Genomic DNA, 26,032 nt, shown 5'->3' on the forward strand with positions numbered 1-26,032 from the left:
AGCAAGGATCTCATTCAGATTTGATGGAGAAATTAAAACCTTTACAGACAAGCAAAAGCTGAGAGAGTTCAGCACCACCAAACCAGCTTTACAACAAATGCTAAAGGAACTTCTGTAGGCAGGAAACACAAGAGAAGGAAAACACCTACAATAACAAACCCAAAACATTTAAGAAAATGGGAATAGGAACATACATATTGATAATTACCTTAAATGTAAATGGGTTAAATGCTCCCACCAAAAGATGCAGACTGGCTGAATGGATACAAAAACAAGACCCATATATATGCTGTCTACAAGAGACCAACTTCAGACCTAGGGACACATACAGACTGAAAGTGAGGGGATGGAAAAAGATATTCCATGCAAATGGAAATCAAAAGAAAGCTGGAGTAGCAATTCTCATATCAGACAAAATAGACTTTAAAATAAAGACTATTACAAGAGACAAAGAAGGACACTATATAATGATCAAGGGATCGATCCAAGAAGAAGATATAACAATTGTAAACATTTATGCACCCAACATAGGAGCACCTCAATACATAAGGCAAATACTAACAGCCATAAAAGGGGAAATCAACAGTAACACAATCATAGTAGGGGACTTCAACACCCCACTTTCACCAATGGACAGATCATCCAAAATGAAAATAAATAAGGAAACACAAGCTTTAAATGATACATTAAACAAGATGGACTTAATTGATATTTATAGGACATTCCACCCAAAAACAACAGAATACACATTTTTCTCAAGTGGTCATGGAACATTCTCCAGGATAGATCATATCTTGGGTCACAAATCAAGCCTTGGTAAATTTAAGAAAACTGAAATCGTATCAAGTATCTTTTCCGACCACAACGCTATGAGACTAGATATCAATTACAAGAAAAGATCTGTAAAAAATACAAACACATGGAGGCTACACAATACACTACTTAATAACGAAGTGATCACTGAAGAAATCAAAGGGGAAATCAAAAAATACCTAGAAACAAATGACAATGGAGACACGACAACCCAAAACCTATGGGATGCAGCAAAAGCAGTTCTAAGAGGGAAGTTTATAGCAATACAAGCCTACCTCAAGAAACAGGAAACATCTTGAATAAACAACCTAACCTTGCACCTAAAGCAATTAGAGAAAGAAGAACAAAAAAACCCCAAAGCTAGCAGAAGGAAAGAAATCATAAAGATCAGATCAGAAATAAATGAAAAAGAAATGAAGGAAACAATAGCAAAAATCAATGAAACTAAAAGCTGGTTCTTTGAGAAGATAAACAAAATTGATAAACCATTAGCCAGACTCATCAAGAGAAAAAGGGAGAAGACTCAAATCAATAGAATTAGAAATGAAAAAGGAGAAGTAACAACTGACACTGCAGAAATACAAACGATCATGAGAGATTACTACAAGCAACTCTATGCCAATAAAATGGACAACCTGGAAGAAATGGACAGATTCTTAGGAATGCACAACCTGCCGAGACTGAACCAGGAAGAAATAGAAAATATGAACAGACCAATCACAAGCACTGAAATTGAAACTGTGATTAAAAATCTTCCAACAAACAAAAGCCCAGGACCAGATGGCTTCACAGGCGAATTCTATCAAACATTTAGAGAAGAGCTAACACCTATCCTTCTCAAACTCTTCCAAAATATTGCAGAGGGAGGAACACTCCCCAACTCATTCTACGAGGCCACCATCACCCTGATACCAAAACCAGACAAAGATGTCACAAAGAAAGAAAACTACAGGCCAATATCACTGATGAACATAGATGCAAAAATCCTCAACAAAATACTAGCAAACAGAATCCAACAGCACATTAAAAGGATCATACACCATGATCAAGTGGGGTTTATTCCAGGAATGCAAGGATTCTTCAATATACGCAAATCAATCAATGGGATACACCATATTAACAAATTGAAGGAGAAAAACCATATGATCATCTCAATAGATGCAGAGAAAGCTTTCAACAAAATTCAACACCCATTTATGATAAAAGCCCTGCAGAAAGTAGGCATAGAGGGAACTTTCCTCAACATAATAAAGGCCATACATGACAAACCCACAGCCAACATCGTCCTCAATGGTGAAAAACTGAAACCATTTCCACTAAGATCAGGAACAAGACAAGGTTGCCCACTCTCACCACTATTATTCACCATAGTTTTGGAAGTCTTAGCCACAGCAATCAGAGAAAAAAAAGAAATAAAAGGAATCCAAGTCAGAAAAGAAGAAGTAAAGCTGTCACTGTTTGCAGATGACATGATACTATACATAGAGAATCCTAAAGATGCTACCAGAAAACTACTAGAGCTAATCAATGAATTTGGTAAAGTAGCAGGATACAAAATTAATGCACCTCTTCCATTCCAATACGCTAATGATGAAAAATCTGGAAGTGAAATTAAGAAAACACTCCCATTTACGATTGCAACAAAAAGAATAAAATATCTAGGAATAAACCTACCTAAGGAGACAAAAGACCTGTATGCAGAAAATTATAAGACACTGATGAAAGAAATTAAAGATGATACAAATAGATGGAGAGATATACCATGTTCTTGGATTGGAAGATCAACATTGTGATAATGACTCTACTACCCAAAGCAATCTACAGATTCAATGCAATCCTTATCAAACTACCACTGGCATTTTTCACAGAACTAGAACAAAAAATTTCACAATTTGTATGGAAACACAAAAGACCCCGAATAGCCAAAGCAATCTTGAGAACGAAAAATGGAGCTGGAGGAATCAGGCTCCCTGACTTCAGACTATACTACAAAGCTACAGTAATCAAGACAGTATGGTACTGGCACAAAAACAGAAACATAGATCAATGGAACAGGATAGAAAGCCCAGAGATAAACCCACACACATATGGTCACCTTATCTTTGATAAAGAAGACAAGAGTATACAATGGAGAAAAGACAGCCTCTTCAATAAGTGGTGCTGGGAAAATTGGACAGGTACATGTAAAAGTATGAAGTTAGAACACTCCCTGACACCATACACAAAAATAAACTCAAAATGGATTAAAGACCTAAATGTAAGGCCAGACACTATAAAACTCTTAGAGGAAAACATAGGCAGAACACTGTATGACATAAATCACAGCAAGATCCTTTTTGACCCACCTCCTAGAGAAATGGAAATAAAAACAAAAATAAACAAATGGGACCTAATGAAATTTAAAAGCTTTTGCACAGCAAAGGAAACCATAAACAAGACCAAAAGACAACCCTCAGAATGGGAGAAAATATTTGCAAATGAAGCAACTGACAAAGGATTAATCTCCAAAATTTACAAGCAGCTCATGCAGCTCAATATCAAAAAAACAAACAACTCAATCCAAAAATGGGCAGAAGACCTAAATAGACATTTCTCCAAAGAAGATATACAGATGGCCAACAAACACATGAAAGGATGCTCAACATCACTAATCATTAGAGAAATGCAAATCAAAACTACAATGAGGTATCACCTCACACCAGTCAGAATGGCCATCATCAAAAAAATCTAGAAACAATAAATGCTGGAGAGGGTGTGGAGAAAAGGGAACTCTCTTGCACTGCTGGTGGGAATGTAAATTGATACATCCACTACGGAGAACAGTATGGAGGTTCTTTAAAAAACTAAACATAGAACTACCATACGACCCAGCAATCCCACTACTGGGCATATACCCTGAGAAAACCATAATTCAAAAAGAGTCACGTACCACAATGTTCATTGCAGCACTATTTACAGTAGCCAGGACATGGAAGCAACCTAAGTGTCCATCGACAGATGAATGGATAAAGAAGATGTGGCACATATATACAATGGAATATTACTCAGCCATAAGAAGAAATGAAATTGAGTTATTTGTAGTGAGGTGGATGGACCTAGTGTCTGTCGTACGGAGTGAAGTCAGAAAGAGAAAAACAAATACCGTATGCTAACACACATACATGGAATCTAAAAAAAAAATGGTTCTCATGAACCTAGGGGAAGGACAGGAATAAAGACACAGACGTAGAGAATGGACTTGAGGACACGGGGAAAGGGAAGGGTAACTGGGACGAAGTGAGAGAGTGGCATGGACATATATACACTACCAAATGTAAAACAGATAGCTAGTGGGAAGTAGCTGCATAGCACAGGGAGATCAGCTCGGTGCTTTGCGACCACCTAGAGGGGTGGGATAGGGAGGGTGGGAGGGAGATGCAAGAGGGAGGGGATATGGGCATATATGTATGCATATAGCTGACTCAATTTGCTATACAGAAGAAACTAACACAACACTGTAAAGCAATTATACTCCAATAAAGATGTTAAAAAAAACCACAGATTTTTAAGAATGATAATAATTACAGTAGCATAGGTTTGTCTACGACTTCACAGTTTAAAAAATAATGCTATGGTATTTTTAACGCAATCTAGTTGTCACAAAAACCTTGTGAAGCAGGTACCATTGGCCCTGTTTGCACATGAGGAAACAGATTCAGATTGTTCTCATGACTCGCCCAAGGCAGTAGAATGACTAAATGGCAGCGCTTGGGCGCCAACTCCCGTATCCCGCGGCAGCTTTCCCTTGGCTACTTTGCTTGGTCCAGTTTATCGCCGTCGGTGTTTACCCTTCTTGCACTGTGCTGTCATCTCTAAATTCATCTCTCCAATTCAAAGCCAGTGCTGCTCAAATAATGATGGCCTTTCTGCCACTTGAGAAGTCAGGACAGGGCCCGTCTGGAGAACAAGAAGTATAGCCTCACCTGGTGTTCCTAAGCGGGCCTGAGCAATGGTCAGTTTCTCATGGGGTGCTTGGCACTGGCAGCTGGTTTCATCTGCAAATGGGGCAGGTGCAGTCAGGGTCTAGAAGGGAAAAAGAGAAAGGGAATATAGTCTGACAAACTTTCCTTTGGCACTAACTTCCCCTGAAGTTTTATTTCTGTTGGCTACACGCGTGTGATTAAGTAGAAGATATCTGCTGAGTCTTTTGAAGAAATATTGTACTGTTAGAAATAAAAATGGACGCTGTCACTGAAACCTTTTTTTTTGAATGATGCTTCAGAAATAAGAGCTCTTCAGTGTGTACTATCTGCCAGGTACCAGATGTGGTGCTCTGGAAACGTTCTCTCTCCCAGGCCCCACGATGGCTAGATACTGCTCTCCTCCTATAGGCATTCTATCCTTCTACAGTGCAGGATGATACCATCTCTATATCACAGAAAAGGAAACTGAGGCTTAGCAGGATTAAGAAATATGCTAAGTCATGCCCCTGGAAAGTCACAATGCTCAGCTTTGAGCATTTCACCAACAACGAGGGCAGACTTCAAACATTCAGACTTACCCACACCCGGGGGTACTCGGCTGGAAGGAATGCCATAGTCAGGAGTGTGGCAGACATCTGTATTTCACACACAGCGGCCTGGCCAATCACAAACTCTGACGTCTCTTTAGCACAAAGGCCAAAGCCGTTATCTGTGCCCGGGGCGGGGGGGGGGGGGGTGCAGTGTGGAGGGGGTTGCCTAAAAGCACAGCATTTCTGGCGGGCTGCAGATAACTGCTCCTCTGGTAGCTCCCACAGCCACCAACGGCTGGAGGCCCCGCCCCAGGCAGCTTGCACTGGGGCTCTGGGGAGCGCTGTCAGAGAGATGTAGTCACTTGGAAGCTTGCCCAGGAAGTGGCTCTGCATTTTTGAGTCAGCCTCTTAAAATGAAAACCTCACTCTCTCTAGACAGGGGAAGACAAAGCGAGCAGTATTTTTGTAAACAGGGCAAATGCAATCCCAAATCTATTTGTAGTCTTTGAACCATGCCCTTACCGTGGTCATCGCTACATCATCTTTAATATTTTTAAAGCTGAAGGTGACGAGTCACTGTGAACATACTGTTGCACGCATACTCATATTGTTGCATGAATTATTTCTTAGAGGTAGACACAGGTGTTCCTTAACTTGGGAAGACTCGACTGAAGAATGATCCACATATGTGACGGGGGGCTGTGGCCCACTTCTGCCATTCATTTACTCATTCACTCATTCACTCACTCAGTCATTCACTCATTCAAATATATGTCAGGCACTATCTTAGAACTGGGGATAGAAGCACGGATAAGACCAGTCCCTATCCTGGAGTAGCCCCCATTCTCCTCTGCCCTGCCAAGAAGCCGTCCTGCCCTGTGCCCACCCTCTCCCCACTGTAGCACCTTCCACCCTGGGAGCTGGAGTCCTGTCCCAGAGTTCTTTGGAGACCTCCCAGTTGCCTGAGACTTTCTTAAGCGCCACCCTCCCATTCGGGACTCTGAAAGCAAACCAAGACTTGAGACATGGATTCTGGAAATTTGAGTCTGTTATTGGTTCTCTTTCACATACTGTAAGGTGACCTTGTGGGCCGTGATGGGCTAGAGCAGTGTTTGTGATGTAGCAGAGGGGTGCAGGTGCAGTCAGAAGAGCAGAGGCTCTGTAGCCACAAAATGGGGGTTCAAATTCTCTTTCCAGCACTTAAAGGCTGTGTGTTCTAATTTGGCTCTCCTAGTTGAAAGGAACTGATACTAGGGACTTCCCTGGCGGTCCAGTTGTTAAGACTCCGCCCTTCCAATGCAGGGGGCGCGGATTCAATCCCTGGTTGGGTAACTAAGATCCCACATGCTGTGTGGCATGGCCAAAAAATAAAAATAAAATAAAATAAAATAAAATAAGTAGAAGGTAGAAGAAAGAAGCTTAAAAATAAATAAAATTTTTTTAAAAAGAAAGGAACTGATACTAAACGTAGCTCAAGAGATGAAGGATTATTTTATGGCTACCCTGGCACAGAAACTGTGGGGAAGAAAGGAGGAAAGGGGCAGCAGGTTAGCCCCAGAGCGCTCTGCATCAACCTGGCTGCTCCCGCTCTGATTACTCTATGTCCTTCTACTACGTTAAAGTCTCTGCCTTCTCCTCCCTGATAAACTTCAGCTTGAACATGGCCCATTACAGCTTCCTCAGCCTCCCTTCCCAAGATTCATTCAGCAACTTTGGGTTGAGCCTTTCAGCCCCAGTTCCTGCTCCTACCAACTTTCTGCTTCTTTCCATGTTTCCCAATTCAAATTCCTAAAGGAAGATCAGATTGGCCAAGCTCATCTTTTCAAACCAGGCCACAACCAGGATTGGCTGGCACTGAGTCGGGTGCCACCTGGGGCCCACCGGCTGTAGCTGGTGAAGGGAGGAGGAGTGGCCAGGAAGGTCATGGGTGGCCTGTCACTGCTTCTTTAGCAGGGGCTGCCTTTGGGGCAAGAAATGTATCTGACTTTGTGTGTTCTTGAAAGGAAGCTCCTCAACTTACTTGAAACTCAGTTTTATCTGTAAAATCTGTACCTATCTTGTAGGGCTGTTGTGAAAAATAGGGATCATTATGTAAAGTAGCTGGTACTCAATGACTTGGAGCAATTTTTAGTGCTTCTATTAGTGTTCATTATTATATGTCATAATATATAGTACTATATATTATGATAATTATATCTATTGTGTAGTTCCCCATTGAAACAAGCAAACTGACTCTTGATTGAACTCTAGGACACAACCCAAATAGGTAAATGAATTGGCAGATGGGGTTAGCTTATATTAATGACTGATTAACCTTTAATCTATGTGGGCAGTGACTCTTTTTCACATGATCTGAAATAAATTACTAATTGGAGATCTTTTATGTGCTAGTCACAAACTTTATTAAAGATATAAGGTGTTGCCATTTTCCAAGAAAGCTGTATTCTAGAGGGTGTGAAATCTGGTAATTAAAGTTGTAAAGCAACAGTAGTTACTCAAAGGTGAAAAAAGGTTTATATGCACTGTGCATTTTGTTCTTAATTATCGTGGCCTAGAAGTAGGAAAATGGGAGAAGCAAAGAGATGGAAAGCAGAGAGTATTCCTAAGTGTCCTTGTGAGTCTGTATCATTAACAGCAGTTGACATGGAGAAGGGGTATTTCTTGTTATGTACAAGGCACTGTGCTTAGAATGGGGAGAATGTAAAAATAAATGAGTCACAGCCTTGTTCTCTAGAACACTGCCTTCCAAAATGTGGCAGAATACTTCCTGAGCTGAGATTCAAGCTCTGCATTCAGGAAGACTTTGGTTAAGGCCCAGCTACCATCAACCAGCCCTGTGATTGGAGACAGTATTTCTTCAGCCTAAACATCCCAGTACTCCTCCTCCTCTGAGCCAGAGCAAAGCATTTGATTTAGAAGGAATTCTATGCTACCAAGTTGTCTCCTCCACCTACAAAGGGCAGACCAACCTCAGGGCAATGGGATTAAGAGAGCCAGAGGCTCCAGAGAGGGACAGGGACTGGTCCAACCTGGCCTCCAGGCTCTATACCAGCCTGCAGGGGACCCAGGCCCTCATCTATTCCTCACCGTTTGCCAGAGCTGGAATGGTTGCAGGGATCCTCTCGTCTAGGCCCTACATAAGACATAAAACTGAGGCCCAATAACATAATGTAAAAATCTTTAAGTGCCTACTTAGTGCCATGTATCCGTCTATATGCTATCAAATGTATTAGCTCATTTAATTTATACCACAACTCTGCGAGGCAGGTACTGCCTCCACTGAACTGTAAAGGACCTGTCTTCAACAGTGACGCCAAGTGGCAGCAAGAAGCAACAACAGTGGTAGATCCCTCAGACTCAGGTACCTTTTTGGCTTCCTTTGAACTGAGGATACGCTAGGATTCTTAGACAATTAGGATAAAGGGGCCTCAAAAAGGAGATACTGAACTTCCTGCTAATTAGAAAAGTGAGGGGGGCAAACAATTAATTGAAAAAACAAAAGCATGGGACCATATTTTTACTCAGACTTAGTGAAATAGGTCAGATGACTTACATATAAACGAGCCTCAACTTAGACTCCAAATCACATAGTCGAGTGTTTACTAGCACATGCTATGTGTTTCGTATGATGCTAGATGTTTGTAGGGTGGATAAGTCAGGGAAGGAAATAAGAAAGGGAAAAGCAGAATTGGCTCTGGGGCAGCAATCCTCAAAGGCGAAAGGTGGCCTGTTTAGAATGGGAGGAGGTATTAGTTTAAAAAGGCATATTCAATTTTTAGTAATTTTATATATGGGGAGAAAACTCTACCCTTTTCAACCTACAAGTCATAGAAATTAAGCCTCTTGACTGGTAGAGATCATCAGAGGATAGACTATGCCCCCCTAGGAAGCCATATTCCAAATTTGGGGATAGAGAGGCCCATGAAATTTTTATGTTTACTAGAAGAGAGTGAGGATTTTAAAGGGTTAAGAAGCCCTGGCCAGGACTTCCCTGGTGGTCCAGTGGTTAAGACTCCGAGCTCCCAGTGCAGGAGGCACAGGTTCAATCCCTAGTTGGGGAACTAAGATCCCACATGCTACAGGGCGCAGCCAAAAAAAAAGCCCTGGCCCAGAGCCCTGGACCTCACATGTACAAAGCCCTTGCCAGGCCATAGACTTGGAGCTAGACTGCAATAAAACTTCTTTCTACCTAATTTAAGATTTCACAACACCCAGTCATTGCATGTGAACATGTTGCCTATTTGTCACGTAAGTTCTGGTTATGTAAACGACATGGTAGCACCATACCAAAGCCATATACCCATTGAGCTTTTAAAGGGGGAAGATTAGACACTGGGCATTTCATTTGCAGAATATGTTCAACTGGACATTGTCAAATATTTACTTAAAACAAAAGGTATTAGGCACTATATAAAATATACAATACAAACATGACTTGAGTGCAAAAATGGTCGGTAGAACCTCTACTTATGCAATAGGCATCCCTGACTGACGACTGGATCAATCAGACAGCAAGCTAATCAACCAATCAGAACCTAGCATAGTACTGCTGATGGTGACAGGCCAACTGCAGAGCTGCTCATTTAAGCTAAGTTATTTATTTATTTATTTACGGCTGAGTTGGGTCTTTGTTGCCGCGCACGGGCTTTCTCTAGTTGTGGCACACAGGCTTCGCATCGTGGTGGCTTCTCTTGTTGCAGAGCACGGGCTCTAGGCATGCAGGTTTCAGTGGTTACAGCACATGGGCTCAGTAGTTGTGGCTCGTGGGCTCTAGAGCGCAGGCTCATTAGTTGTGGTGCACGGGCTTAGTTGCTCCACGGCGTGTAGGATCCTCCCGGACCAGGCTCCAACCCATGTCCCCTGCATTGACAGGAGGATTCTTAACCACTGCACCACCAGCGAAGCCCCAAAGCTAACCTCTTTCTAACTACAGTGAGGCTCTCCAGTCACACAGGCCTGAGTTCAAATCCTACTTCCATAAACCAATGGCCATTTGATTGTTTTTAAATAATTTTTAAAATATTTATTTATTTATTTTTGGCTGCGTTGGGTCTTCGTTGCTGCGTGCAGGCTTTCTCTAGTTGCGGCGAGCGGGGGCTATTCTTCGTTGCAGTGCGTCGCCTCCTCATTGCGGTGGTTTCTCTTGTTGCAGAGCACGGGCTCTAGGTGCGCAGGCTTCAGTAGTTGTAGCACGTGAGTTCAGTAGTTGTGGCTCCCGGGCCTAGAGCGCAGGCTCAGTAGTTGTGGCACACGGGCTTAGTTGCTCCGCGGCATTTGGGATCTTCCCGGACCAGGGCTGGAACCCATGTGCCCTGCATTGGCAGGCGGATTCTTAACCAGTGTGCCACGAGGGAAGCCCCAGCCATTTGATTTTCCAAATTTGAGTTTTAGAAAACTGCTGGTTCTTAACCTCTCTAACCTTCAGTATCCTCATCTATAAAAGGACAATAATAAAATGATCTATCTCATGAAGCTGCTGTGAGGAGTAAATGAAATGACATATGTGTGATTAATATCTTCCTTCTGCCTCTCCAGAATCTACTTTTTCCTCCCCTTCTCTACTCCTCTCTGTATGGCTTTCTGTATGGACTGCACCAGTGAGTTCCCTTGCCTTCCCGCTTCCAGGTGGGTTGGGTCCATGGGAAGCGTGCAAAACGCTGGAGGGTAGGACAAGAATGAGCTCAGGATACTCATCTCCCTGGCATCCTCCCTGATAGGAAGCAGTATGCTGGTTCTGCCCTTTTACCAAAAGTCACAGCTCCATGAGGTTCTGGTAACCACATTCTCCCCCTGCCCCTTCATGCCTAGGGGTGGCAACCCCCAAGTGTCCCTAGGCCTCAGGTACCATACTATGCCTTGAGGTTTCCTTAAACTCTGCCCATGCCTTTGTAAATGGTCCCTTTGTTAACCTCTCTTCAAATTTCCCCTTTAGAGAAAGCCGTCTACGTCTCGACAAGGACTTGACTGATACAGTACATATAATAGTCTGATGCCAGGCTCAGTAAATTTAGCTAGCAAATGGTGATGAGGCATGTTAGAAGCACAGAAATCAATTGAAACGTGAATTACCCATAGTTAATAAAGCCATAACTGTCTCAAGAATGTCTTCCAGTTAGAAAGACTTTTACAACGACAGAACATTTTAGTCAGGATATGCAAGAGACAAGAGCAGGATTTCGGAAAGAATCTACTTCTCCCATGGAGGGCTTTTGCTTCAGGACGGGCCAGCTTTAGAACTGCAAAATCAGAAACACGAAAAGATGGCACAAAACTCTTCCCTCAGTCCCATGCTGTCAGGTCTGTATTTACCCGTCACTGAATATATTTTTTTAAGGCCTGATTTTATTTGGGATCAGAATATTAGTCTTTTGAAAATAGAGAGTAAAGGAAAAGTAGATCTTAGAGCTGACCAGAGGCCCAACACATATGAATCACTGGAGTCTTGGACTGTGTTATTGACGACGTAGAATCTCAGATCAGGCAGCTGGTCCAAAGCCTCGACAGATGCCAGTGGAGCAGAGGAAAAGGAGACCCAGTACACGGCTCAGCACCAAGAAATATCCATTTTTCATTTAGCTAAGTATGGTACGCACATATTATGAAGTAATAGGCACCATTAAAAACAGCAAGACAGATACATCTGCACAGACAGGGAACGATTTCTAAGACATTCTGTTCAATGCAAAAAGCAAGTCACAAAACAATATGTCTACTATGCATACATGTTATATAGTATGATGTCATTTATGGTTAAAGAGAGAGAGAGAACTAGGTAATTGTGTAGAAACAGTTTAGAACTGTGCTGTCCAATGCCTAGCATTAACTGTATGTAGCAATTTAAATTCAAGTTATGATTAATTAAATTTAAATAAAACAAGTCAGTTTCTCAGTCCCACTAGCCACATTTCAAATGCTCAATAACCACGTGTGGCTAGTGGCTACTGTATTATCACAGATATAGAACATTCCAATCATCACAGAAAGTTCTATTGGACAGCACTGGCCTAGAAAAATACACAACAAATTTTTAACTGGAGTTACCTCTGGGGAAGAAGATAGCATCAGGAGAAGAGACGAAAAAATGTTTTCATTGTTTACTCTGTATATATCTCTTATTTTGTTTACTTTTTACCATGAGAATACATTCATACAATGTATCTAATTTAAAAATAAATTTAAAGAAATATTTCCTCCCCTGTGAATTCAGAGATGCAGGAAATTTAACCAAGGATCAAGTGTCTTGAATGTAAGGGGGAAAAGCTATTTAACAGGAAATGAGTACTTTAAAAAATAACAAGTATTATCCATAAACTCACTGTTAAATGACATTATTCCCAGGTATGTGGAACGTTTAAAACTCATTTGAGCTTTTAAAAACCATTTAAGTTGTCTTCAGGCTTCCCTGGTGGCGCAGTGGTTAAGAATCCACCTGCCAATGCAGGGGACACAGGTTCGAGCCCTGGTCTGGGAAGATCCCACACACCATGGAGCAACTAAGCCCGTGCGCCACAACTACTGAGCCCACATGCCACAACTACTGAAGCCCGCGCACCTAGAGCCCACGCTCCGCAACAAGAGAAGCTACCACAATAAGAAGCCAGCACACTGCAATGAAGAGTAGCCCCTGCTTGCCGCAACTAGAGAAAGCCGGCACGCAGCAATGAAGACCCAGCGCAGCCTAAAATAAATAAATTTAAAAAATAATAATAATAAAAAAAATTGTCTTCATAGTATCCACCCATCATTTATTTTTCCAACAAACACTACTTGAGTGCTTGCTGTATCCCAAGCATTATTTTAGGTTCTGAGGATGCATAGGGGAACAAAACAGAAAAAAAAAAAAACCCAGAAAAAAATCCTGCCCTTGTGATGCTTAAAGATGATAAACAACAAAAAAAGATTGTAAAAGGTGTAGTATGTTAAAAGGAGATAAGTGCTATAGGAAAAAAATAAGGCAACGAAGGGAGAAAGGGAGTTAGAGGGTATAACTGTAAATAGGATAGTTAAGGAAGTTGATATATGTGTAAATATATAAAGGATCAATTGAGCCATGTGGTAAAAGAACACTCCAGGCATAGAAAACAGCAAGTGCAAAGGCCCTGAGGCAGGAGCATGCCTGGCTTCTACCAGGAATAACAAGAAGGCCAGTATGCCTGGAGGAAGTGAGCAAAAATGTAGTAGGAAATACAGCCAGAGAGGTGAGGCTGAAGGAAGGCGATGGAAGGCACCCAGCGGTGTGGGGTTTTTAGGATGCTATAAAGACTGGCTTTCACTCTGAGGAGATGGGAACCATTAGCAAGTTTTGAACAGAGAGTGATATGATCTATTTAGTTTTAACAGGACCACCTGGCTGCTATATTGAGCACAAACTACAAGTCATCAAAGGTAAAAGCAAGAAAACCCCTGAGACATCTGGTATCATAACCATGCAAGAGTAGATGGAGGGTGGGGCCAGGGTGAGGGATGGCAGTAGAAGTGGTTAAGAAGTGGTCAGATTCTGGATAGATTCTCAATAAATAAAATTTGGAATTGATTGGACGTAGCGTGTGAAAGAATGAGAGGACAGGATAACGCCAAAGTTACTGGCCTGCAGAACTGGAAAGATGGCGTTGCCATTCCCTACGATGAGGAGGACACTGGTAGCGTAGGTTTGAGGGTGGGAGGGACAGGATGGGGAGATCAACAATTCCATTTTTGAACCCACACTTTTATATAGATTTGTTTAATCTACAACAAATGAGGCAAGAATATACAATGGGGAAAAGACAACATCTAATAAATGGTATTGGGAAAACTGGACAGCTACATGCAAAAGAATCAAACTGGACTACTCTCTCACACCATACAGAAAAATAAATTCAAAATGGATTAAAGTCTTAAATGTAAGACCTGAAACCATAAGACTTGTACTAGAAAACACAGGCAGTACACTCTTTGACATTGATCTTAGTAGTATTTGGGGTGGGGGGATATGTCTTCTCAGGCAAGGGAAACAAAAGCAAAAATAAACAAATGGGACGACATCACACTAAACAGCTTTTGCACAGTGAGGGAAACTATCAACAAAATGAAAAGATCACCTACTGAATGGGAGAAGATATTTGCAAATGATATATCAAATAAGGGGTTAATATCCAAAAATACACAAAGAACTCATACAACTCAACATCAAAAGAACAAACAACCCAATTAAAAAATGGCAGAGGATCTGAATAGACATTTTTCCAAAGAAGACATTCAGATGGCCAACAGGCACATAAAGAGATGCTCAACATCACTAATCATCAAGGAAATGCAAATCAAAACCACAATGAGACATCACCTTACACCTGTCAGAATGGCTATCATCAAAAAGAAAAAGAACTAACATGTGTTGGCAAAAATGTGGAGAAAAGGGAATGCTTGTGCACTGTTGGTGGGAATGTAAGTTGGTGTAGCCACTATGGAAAACAGTATGGGGGTTCCTCAAAAAATTAAAAATAGAACTACTATATGATCCAGCAGTTCCACTTCTGGGTATATATTCAAAGAAAACAAAAACTAATTAGAAAAGGTATACAGACCCCTATGTTCATTGCAGCCTTATTTACAATAGCCAAGATACATAAGCAACCTAAGGGACCATCAATAGATGAATGGATAAAGAAGATGTGGTATGTATGTATACATGTAAATATATATAATATAAATATATGTGTGTATACATATATACACATATATGTGTATACATACACACACACATATGCATACACAATGGAATATTACTCAGTCATAAAAAAAGAATGAAATCTTGCCATCTGTGACAACATGGATGGATCTAGAAGGTTTTATGTTAAGTGAAATAAGTCAGACAGGGAAAGACAAATACTGTATGATTTCACTTATATATGGAATTTTAAAAACAAATGAACAAACATAACAAAACAGAGTTATAGACACACAGAACAAACAGGTGGTTGCCAAAGGAGAGGGGTGTGAGGGGAGGAAAGAAATAGGTGAGGGAGATTAAGAGGTACAAACTTCCAGTTGTAAAATAAATGAGTCATGGATATGAAATGTACAGTGTGGGGAATATAGTTAATAACTTCAATATCTTTCTATGTTGACATATCATAACTAGACAGTGGTGATCATTCTGAAATGTATAGAGATATCGAATCACTACATTGTGTAACAGGAACATAGTGTTGTAGGTCAATTATCCTTCAAAAACAAATAAACAAACTCATAGAAAAAGAGATCAGATTTGGTGTTACCAGCAGTGGGGGCGGGGGTGGAGGGGGAAATTGGATGAAGGGGGTCAAAAGGTACAAAGATATAAGATAAGTAAGTATTAGGGATGTAATGTACAACATGATAAATATAATTAACACTGCTGTATGTTATATATGAAAGTTAGGAGAGTAAATCCTAGGAGTTCTCAACACAAGGAAAAAATTTTTTTCTATTTCTTTAATTTTGTATCTATCTATAGGAGACGACGAATGTTCACTAAACCTGTCGTGATCATCATTTCATAACGTATGTAAGTCAAATCATTATGCTGTACACCTTAAACTTATAGTGCTATATGTCAAGTATATCTCAATAAAACTGGAAGAAAAAAATAAAATTTCACACATTTGATTTGACATGCCTATTAGATCTCCAAGTGGAGATGTCAGGTAGGCAGTTGGTTGTACAAGTCTGGAGTCTGGGACAGAGGACTAAGCTAGCAATATAGGTTAAGAAGCAATCAGAATATAAACGATATTTAAAACCACTAGACTAGATTCATTAATTCAGCTAAGGGGGTGAGCGCAGGTTGAAGAGAGGTCCTGGTGGGCAGATGAGGAAACAATGTATATTTATGGCCTGTCTCCCCCAACTACTATGGAAACTCCAAGAAACAGGGACCAAGTCTGCTCTATTCACTTTTATATCCCTACTTTCTAAGGCAGTACCTGGCGTATAAAATGTCCTAAATACATATGTGTTGAATGGGGGAATTTAAAGTCACTGGAGAGAGAATGATTATTGATAAAAGAACTAGAGAGAGAATGATTATGGGTGAAGATTATTGATAAAGATTAAACTCACATAATAAAAAAAAATACACTTATCAATGTTCCATAACTTTTCTTATCATCATGATATATACTACTAGGAACTTGAGAAAATAAAGAGAGGAAGGCAAAACTTGTAAGAATTCTGCTTGCCAAATACAATCATTGTTAACATTTTCTACATTTCTTTTTCAAGCTTTCTGATAGGTTATATATACATTTTAACAACTTTGGAATCTTACTGCATGGACAGTTTTTTTCACTCAATACATTATGATTATTTTATCATATCATTTAAATAGTATTCAACTTCATTATTTTTTTTTTATTAATAGACTATTTTTTAAAGCAGTTTTAGGTTCACAGCAAAATGAGCAGAAGGTACAGATATTTCCCATAGCACTCTCACTAATTTTAATAGCTATGAAACGTCCCACCAAATAGAAAAACCATAATTTCTTTAAGTATTTCTCTGTTATTGAATATTAAGTTGCTTATATTTGGGACTTCCCTGGTGGCGCAGTGGTTAAGAATCCGCCTGCCAATGCAGGGGACACGGGTTCGAGCCTTGGTGTGGGAAGATCCCACATGCCGCGGAACAACTAAGCCCATGCGCCACAACTACTGAGCCTGCACTCTAGAGCCTGTGAGCCACAACTACTGAGCCTGCACTCTAGAGCCTGTGAGCCACAACTACTGAGCCCGCGAGCCACAACTACTGAAGCCCACACACCGAGAGCCTGTGCTCTGCAACAAGAGGAGCCACCGCAATGAGAAGCCCGCACACCACAACGAAGAGTAGTCCCCGCTTGCCGCAACTAGAGAAAGCCTGCACGCAGCAACAAAGACCCAACGCAGCCAAAAATATAAATAAATAAATAAATTTATAAAAAAAAAAGTTGCTTATATTTTACTAACATAAATAACCTTCTAGACATAATTTTGAACCTCTGATTATTTCCTTAGGATAGGAGTTGAATTACTTAGATCAGGGGTATGAACATTTTAAAGATGAATATTTAAAGAACACTTTAACATATATGGGCAAATTACCTTCTCCAAAAGCTGCATCACTTATACTCACATAACAGTGTATGAAGGCACCTATCTTGCTGCCATCTCACTGGCATTCAGTATTATCTTTGTCAATTTTATAGATCAAAAATGGCATCACGGACTTCCCTGGTGGTGCAGTGGTTAAGAATCCACCTGCCAATGCAGGAGACACGGGTTTGAGCCCTGCTCCGGGAAGATCCCACATGCCGCGGAGCAACCAAGCCCATGCGCCACAACTACTGAGCCTGTGCTCTAGAGCTCGCAAGCCACAACTACTGAGCCCGTGTGCCACAACTACTGAAGCCTGCGTGCCTAGAGCCCGTGCTCCGCAACAAGAGAAGCCACTGCAGTGAGAAACCCGCGCACTGCAACAAAGAGTAGCCCCTGCTCTCCGCAACTAGAGAAAGCCCGCGTGCAGCAACAAAGACCCAACGTAGTCACAAATAAATAAGTAAAAACAAATTTTTTTAAAAATGGCATCACGCTGTTTCAATTTGAATTATTTTGATTACAAGAAAGAGTGAACATTTTTCAAATGTTTATTAGTCATTTGTATTTTCCACTGAGAATAATCTGTCCTTTGCTCATTTTTCTATTATTGAGAATAAGTATTTTGAAGTTAGTTAAAAGCAAAACAATAGTAGTCTAAAAATTATCTTAAATATCTTTTTAAAAAAACATATTTTCCAACTTTATCTAGAGTCCCCTCACAAGAATTCCATTTTTTAAAACAATGTGTAAACACCCACATCTAGGTCAGGCTAGTAATTACTGCCCTTCCAGCTATCAGGGATCAGAATTCTATTATACCCTTAAAACACTGACCATCCATAATCTGTAACTCCCCCCACGTGCCCACCTTCCAAACCCCACAGCAGTGGATTTCAAACAGCTGGAAGACTCTTAGTACTACAAATAATACCACATTGCATTGATACTAAAATGTACATTTTCCCCCCACATTTGAACATGTCTGAGATTAGAAGGGGTCTTGCAATAAATGACTTAAAATCCATGTTGGCCATTTTCTGACACTTTAACACCTCTGAAAGGGAAGCGTGTCTTACAATTAATGACTTCTTAAAATTAAGAAGTGCATAGATGCTACGAACAATAGAAAATAATCACCTTTACCTAGAGATAAAAATTCCATACACTAAATCAATTTTTTCTTAGGTAACTGAGCTCAAGACGTTTACAATGAGTATCAATAATAATCTTATTTCTTATTCATCTCCATCTCCTTCCTCATAGGACTTGAGGTGACTTTTAAAAAAATGAAAGTTGGGACTTCCCTGGTGGTCCAGTGGTTAAGACTCCATGCTTCCACTGCAGGGGTGCGGATGTGATCCCTGGTCGGGGAACTAAGATTCCGCATGCCATGCAGTGTGGCCAAGAAATTTTAAAAAAAAAAGAAAGAAAGAAAGATAAAGACAATTTAACAATAAAAGCCATCATAAAAAATAAAAAAAAAATAATGGAAGTTTAAAATAATAGTTGCAACATGTGGGTGAGGATGGAAACAGGGGTTTTGAAAAAAGGCCCAGGGTGAAATGAGCACACAGGAATGTCTATCATGGTCCTCTATATTTCAGGGGGCAGGGCACAAAAATGGCTTTAAGCTCCCAGCAGTCAAAGCAAAGAGGAAGACGAAGTTAATATTCTCTTTAGGCAAAACCCAAAAGAGATACTGAGGAGAAGCACAGCATTTCCTGATGCCAAGTTTTTATTGAAATTCCTCCCATGGTGCCTTTATAAGGGGCATGTTGGGTGATGCCATAGCGACACCAACATATTCAATGACATCCTCCTGATAAAGACAATCCTGTTTTTTATGTTTGTCTCTGTAGCACCCTCCCTGTAAGGCAGAGCCCCAGGACCAAAAAGCAGTTCAAAAAAGCATTTCTACAAGGGGTCAAACATGCAGTCTGAGAATGCAATTCTCTCACTCATGGATGGATCCCAGGGCAAGATTTAAAATATGGAGACCAGGGTTTTCTAACATGGGATGCGCAAAACAATCCATCAGAGAGCAACACTTGTGTCTAAATTTATTTTTTCATGTTAAAAAACAAGAAAGGAAGGATTACTAACAACCAACTATAATTTCCAAAATTACCCTGGTGCCCCATCTCTGTCAACATAAATATATGTTTATGTATTCTATGTTGTAGAATTTTAATTCTACAAGGTGTTCCAAAGGAAGAATGCAAGTCGTTACAGTAGAGAAGGGTGGCCTGGGTCCCCTGATATTTTCATTTACTTTCGGCTTACTGCAGTAAAATACAGTTCACCTGGGCCTATATGAGTGCCTTTGTGGATTATATTACCTAGTTTTAACTAAACCAATGCTCACAAGATCAGCAGGTGGCTTAAAACATTTCCTGCAATGAAATAGGAAAGTAAAGATACCATAAGCACAAACTAACACCAAAAAAGTGGCCAAGCTGACCCTTCTACCCTTTGTATAAGTTCTGCACCAGCCACATTATCAGGTGTGAACAATGATGGCCTCATTAGATTTGACAAAAAGAGAGCTGAATCGAAAATGATCGCAAAGAAGACTATTTGAAATATGTGCTATTAGCATTAAACTTCACCTGGAGCATATATTGTACCTTGAGATATTAGCTAATGATGGTATGAAGCTATTGTAATTACCATGATACTTAAAAATGAAGCATTCAGAACATGCAGACAAATCTCTTTGATTTTTTTCAGCAACATTTCAAGATGTGATACTCAATCCTGTACTTCACAAAATAACGTTCTATGTAATGATAAATGTTTAGAAGCCTTTTTTGAGTTGCTACAATTCAATAGAGAAAAACCAAAAGTCTCATTGCAGAAACACCTGCTCTTCAAGTCACAGTAAAACTGGCTGCTCTAATGTGTAGAAAAAAATTGATGTCAAACAAAAATGCATTCCTTAAAAAAAATGCATTCCTTTGTCAGCAAATATATTTGGAAGACATATAGAAAACATTGCTGAAGACTGGAAGAAACAAGCATTAGAACAAATTATGCAGTGTGGGAGGTTTGCTATACAGTTGGATGGAAGTACAGATATTTCTAACATGTCTCAGCTTGAGGTATTTGCTAGATTCTATTTCAATAATAAAACCCTTTTTTTCTGAGCCACTAAAGATGTTCCAATGAAGAAAGATTTTCCAAAGAAAGATGTTCCAAAGAAGACTGGTTCTGCAAACTGGATGACTTCTTTAATAAAAAAAAAAAATACATATATGGAAAACCTGTGTAAGTGTACCTGCCAACGAGGTGATTGCTTTGCTCTTGGACCCTGATCTCCCACCTTTTTGAGAAATACCTCTCTGTCTTCTTTCCATGGCCCTTCCTCTATTGACTCTCTAAATGTTGTTTTTCGAGGTAACATCCTGGAAGACTGGAGGGTAAAGTAGATTAATTTAACCACATTGCATATGGAGATAGGCAGATATAGGGAGGATTCTAATTGCTTTAACCACAGCTCTTCATTTTCCTTCCCTTCAAAAACCTGATAGGACGGCTCAGGGTCAGCGTTTCTGCAATTTGCAGGATTATCCTGAGGCACCCTTGTTAGCTAACCAATTCCATCCACTTCCTTCTGAGCCTACAAACCATGAGGCCAGGCCATTGTTAGACAACACATATAGATTGGGCACCATGGATTTTAATTCACAGATTACCTGACTAGGGCTGGACTGGCCCTAGAAATAAGGCAAGTTTAATTCAAGGGCTTATCTACATTCTCTTTGGGGTTGGGTATACTGACTCCTGGAAGGACTGAGTACATTGAAGCTCTGTGAGCAGCCAAGAACTGTAACTGTAGGTAGGATCTGATACTCTTCCCTAGAGTGTTACCTATTAGATCACCAGAATTGTTTGGAAATGGGAAATCTGTGGTAGAGCATACTCTCTCCCTATTACGGTGATCAGAATATCTTTAAACTTAGTCTTACATAATAACATACATACAGATTCACAGAAAGATAGATAAAATGAAAAGGCAGAGGACTTTGTACCAGATGAAGGAACAAGATAAAACCCCAGAAAAACAACTAAATGAAGTGGAGATAGGCAACCTTCCAGAAAAAGAATTCAGAATAATGATAGTGAAGATGATCCAGGACCTCGGAAAAAGAATGGAGGCAAAGATCGAGAAGATGCAAGAAATGTTTAACAAAGACCTAGAAGAATTAAAGAACAAACAAACAGAAATGAACAATACAATAACTGAAATCAAAAATACACTAGACAACCTGGAAGAAATGGACAGATTCTTAGAAATGCACAACCTGCCGAGACTGAACCAGGAAGAAATAGAAAATATGAACAGACCAATCACAAGCACTGAAATTGAAACTGTGATTAAAAATCTTCCAACAAACAAAAGCCCAGGACCAGATGGCTTCACAGGCGAATTCTATCAAACATTTAGAGAAGAGCTAACACCTATCCTTCTCAAACTCTTCCAAAATATTGCAGAGGGAGGAACACTCCCCAACTCATTCTACGAGGCCACCATCACCCTGATACCAAAACCAGACAAAGATGTCACAAAGAAAGAAAACTACAGGCCAATACCTCTGATGAACATAGATGCAAAAATCCTCAACAAAATACTAGCAAACAGAATCCAACAACACATTAAAAGGATCATACACCATGATCAAGTGGGGTTTATTCCAGGAATGCAAGGATTCTTCAATATACGCAAATCAATCAACGTGATACATCATATTAACAAATTGAAGGAGAAAAACCATATGATCATCTCAATAGATGCAGAGAAAGCTTTCGACAAAATTCAACACCCATTTATGATAAAAGCCCTGCAGAAAGTAGGCATAGAGGGAACTTTCCTCAACATAATAAAGGCCATATATGACAAACCCACAGCCAACATCGTCCTCAATGGTGAAAAACTGAAACCATTTCCACTAAGATCAGGAACAAGACAAGGTTGCCCACTCTCACCACTATTATTCACCATAGTTTTGGAAGTGTTAGCCACAGCAATCAGAGAAAAAAAAGAAATAAAAGGAATCCAAATCGGAAAAGAAGAAGTAAAGCTGTCACTGTTTGCAGATGACATGATACTATACATAGAGAATCCTAAACATGCTACCAGAAAACTACTAGAGCTAATCAATGAATTTGGTAAAGTAGCAGGATACAAAATTAATGCACAGAAATCTCTTGCATTTCTATACACTAATGACGAAAAATCTGAAAGTGAAATTAAGAAAACACTCCCGTTTGCCATTGCAACAAAAAGAATAAAATATCTAGGAATAAACCTACCTAAGGAGACAAAAGACCTGTATGCAGAAAATTATAAGACACTGATGAAAGAAATTAAAGATGATACAAATAGATGGAGAGATATACCATGTTCTTGGATTGGAAGAATCAACATTGTGAAAATGACTCTACTACCCAAAGCAATCTACAGATTCAATGCAATCCCTATCAAACTACCACTGGCATTTTTCACAGAACTAGAACAAAAAATTTCACAATTTGTATGGAAACAGAAAAGACCCCGAATAGCCAAAGCAATCTCGAGAACAAAAAATGGAGCTGGAGGAACCAGGCTCCCTGACTTCAGACTATATTACAAAGCTACAGTAATCAAGAGAGTTTGGTACTAGCACAAAAACAGAAATATAGATCAATGGAACAGGATAGAAAGCCCAGAGATAAACCCACGCACATATGGTCACCTGATCTTTGATAAAGGAGGCAAGCATATACAGTGGAGAAAAGACAGCCTCTTCAATAAGTGGTGCTGGGAAAATTGGACAGGTACATGTAAAAGTATGAAGTTAGAACACTCCCTGACACCATACACAAAAATAAACTCAAAATGGATTAAAGACCTAAGTGTAAGGCCAGACACTATCAAACTCTTAGAGGAAAACATAGGCAGAACACTCTATGACATAAATCACAGCAAGATCCTTTTTAACCAAGCTCCTAGAGAAATGGAAATAAAAACACAAATAAACAAATGGGACCTAATGAAACTTAAAAGCTTTTGCACAGCAAAGGAAACCATAAACAAGACCAAAAGACAACCCTCAGAATGGGAGAAAATATTTGCAAATGAAGCAACTGACAAAGGATTAATCTCCAAGATTTACAAGCAGCTCATGCAGCTCAATAACAAAAAAACAAACAACCCAATCCAAAAATGGGCAGAAGACCTAAATAGACATTTCTCCAAAGAAGATATACAGATTGCCAACAGACACATGAAAGAATGCTCAACATCATTAATCATTAGAGAAATGAAAATCAAAACTACAATGAGATACTATCTCACACCGGTCAGAATGGCCATCATCAAAAAATCTACAAACAATAAATGCTGGAGAGGGTGTGGAGAAAAGGGAACACTCTTGCACTGTTGGTGGGAATGTAAATTGATACAGCCACTATGGAGAACAGTATGGAGGTTCCTTAAAAAACTAAAAATAGAACTACCACACGACCCAGCAATCCCACTACTGGGCATATACCCTGAGAAAACCGTAGTTCAAAAAGAGTCATGTACCAAAATGTTCATTGCTGCTCTATTTACAATAGCCAGGACATGGAAGCAACCTAAGTGTCCATCATCGGATGAATGCATAAAGAAGATGTGGCACATATATACAATGGAATATTACTCAGCCATAAAAAGAAATGAAATGGAGTTATTTGTAGTGAGGTGGATGGAGTTAAGAGTCTGTCATACAGAGTGAAGTAAGTCAGAAAGAGAAAAACAAATACAGTATGCTAACACATATATATGGAATCTAAGGGAAAATAAAGGTCATGAAGAACCTAGTGGCAAGACGGGAATAAAGACACAGACCTACTAGAGAACGGACTTGAGGATATGGGGAGAGGGAGGGGTAAGATGTGACAGGGTGAGAGAGTGGCATAGACATATATACACTACCAAATGTAAAATAGATAGCTAGTGGGAAGCAACCGCATAGCACAGGGAGATCAGTTCGGTGCTTTGTGACCACCTAGAGGGGTGGGATAGGGAGGGTGGGAAGGAGGGAGATGCAAGAGGGAAGAGATACGGGAACATATGTATATGTATAACTGATTCACTTTGTTATAAAGCAGAAACTAACACACCATTGTAAAGCAATTATACCCCAATAAAAATTAAAAAAAAAAAGAAAGAAAAATTAAGGAAACAATCCCTTTCACCACTGCAACAAAAAAAATAAAATACCTAGGAATAAACCTACCTAAGGAGGTAAAAGACCTGTACTCAGAAAACTATAAGACATTGATGAAAGAATTCAAAGATGACACAAACAGATGGAGAGATATACTATGTTCTCAGATTGGAAGAATCAATACTGTGAAAATGACTATACTACCCAAAGCAATCTACAGATTCAATGCAATCTCTATCAAATTACTAATGGCATTTTTTTTACAGAACTACAACAAAAAATCTTACAGTTTGTATGGAAACACAAAAGACCCTGAATAGCCAAAGCAATCTTGAGAAAGGAAAATGGAGCTGGAGGAATCAGGCTCACGGACTTCAGACTATACTACAAAGCTACAGTAATCAAGACAGCATGGTACTGGCAGAAAAACAGAAATATAGATCAACGGAACAGGATGGAAAGGCCAGAGACAAACCCACGCACCTATGGTCACCTTATTTTTGATAAGGAGACAAGAGTATACAATGCAGAAAAGACAGCCTCTTCAATAAGTGGTGCTGGGAAAACTGGACAGCTACATGTAAAAGAATGAAATCAGAACACTCCCTAACACCATACACAAAAATAAACTCAAAATGGATTCGAGACCTAAATGTAAGATGGGACACTATAAAACTCTTAGAGGAAAACATAGGAAGAACACTCTTTGACCAAAATCACAGCAAGATCTTTTTTGACCCACCTCCTAGAGTAATGGAAATAAAAACAAAAATAAACAAATGGGACCTAATGAAACTTCAAAGCTTTTGCAAAGCAAAGGAAACTACAAACAAGACGAAAAGACAACCCTCAGAATGGGAGAAAATATTTGCAAATGAATCAACAGACAAAGGATTAGTCTCCAAAATATATAAACAGCTCATGCAGCTCAATATTAAAAAAACAAACAACCCAATCAAAAAATGGGCAGAAGACCTAAATAGACATTTCTCCAAAGAAGACATACAGATGGCCAAGAAGCACATGAAAAGCTACTCAACATCACTAATTATTAGAAAAATGCCAATCAAAACTACAATGAGGTATCATCTCACACCGGTCAGAATGGCCATCATCAGAAAATCTAGAAACAATAAATGCTGGAGAGGGTGTGGAGAAAAGGGAACCCTCTTGCACTGTTGGTGGGAATGTAAATTGATACAGCCACTATGGAGACCAGTATGGAGGTTCCTTAAAAAACTAAAAAGAGAATTACCATATGACCCAGCAATCCCACTCCTGGGCATATACCCAGAGAAAACCGTAATTCAAAAAGACACATGCACCCCAATGTTCATTGCAGCTCTATTTACAATAGCCAGGTCATGGAAGCAACCTAAATGCCCACTGACAGACAAATGGATAAAGAAGATGTGGTACATATATACAATGGAATATTACTC

The 26,032-nt window shown here is 39.8% G+C and overlaps 1 protein-coding gene across 3 annotated transcripts in view; it reads right to left on the minus strand.

Annotated features, from left to right (window-relative positions):
• The window catches only part of PCYT1B (phosphate cytidylyltransferase 1B, choline), a 139,668-nt gene that overhangs the window by 102,068 nt on the left and 11,568 nt on the right, over nucleotides 1–26,032 (minus strand). For 2 of the 3 annotated variants that reach the window (XM_068533627.1, XM_068533629.1), the window contains exon 2: nucleotides 4,776–4,875. In XM_068533627.1, coding sequence (XP_068389728.1) covers nucleotides 4,776–4,875 — 100 coding nt within the window. Of the gene's footprint in view, nucleotides 1–4,775; nucleotides 4,876–5,353; nucleotides 5,416–26,032 lie in introns of those variants that run through there. The other variant, XM_068533628.1, reaches the window with a different exon arrangement.

This window comes from Eschrichtius robustus, chromosome X, assembly GCF_028021215.1.
Source record: "Eschrichtius robustus isolate mEscRob2 chromosome X, mEscRob2.pri, whole genome shotgun sequence".
Classification (NCBI taxonomy): domain Eukaryota; kingdom Metazoa; phylum Chordata; class Mammalia; order Artiodactyla; family Eschrichtiidae; genus Eschrichtius; species Eschrichtius robustus.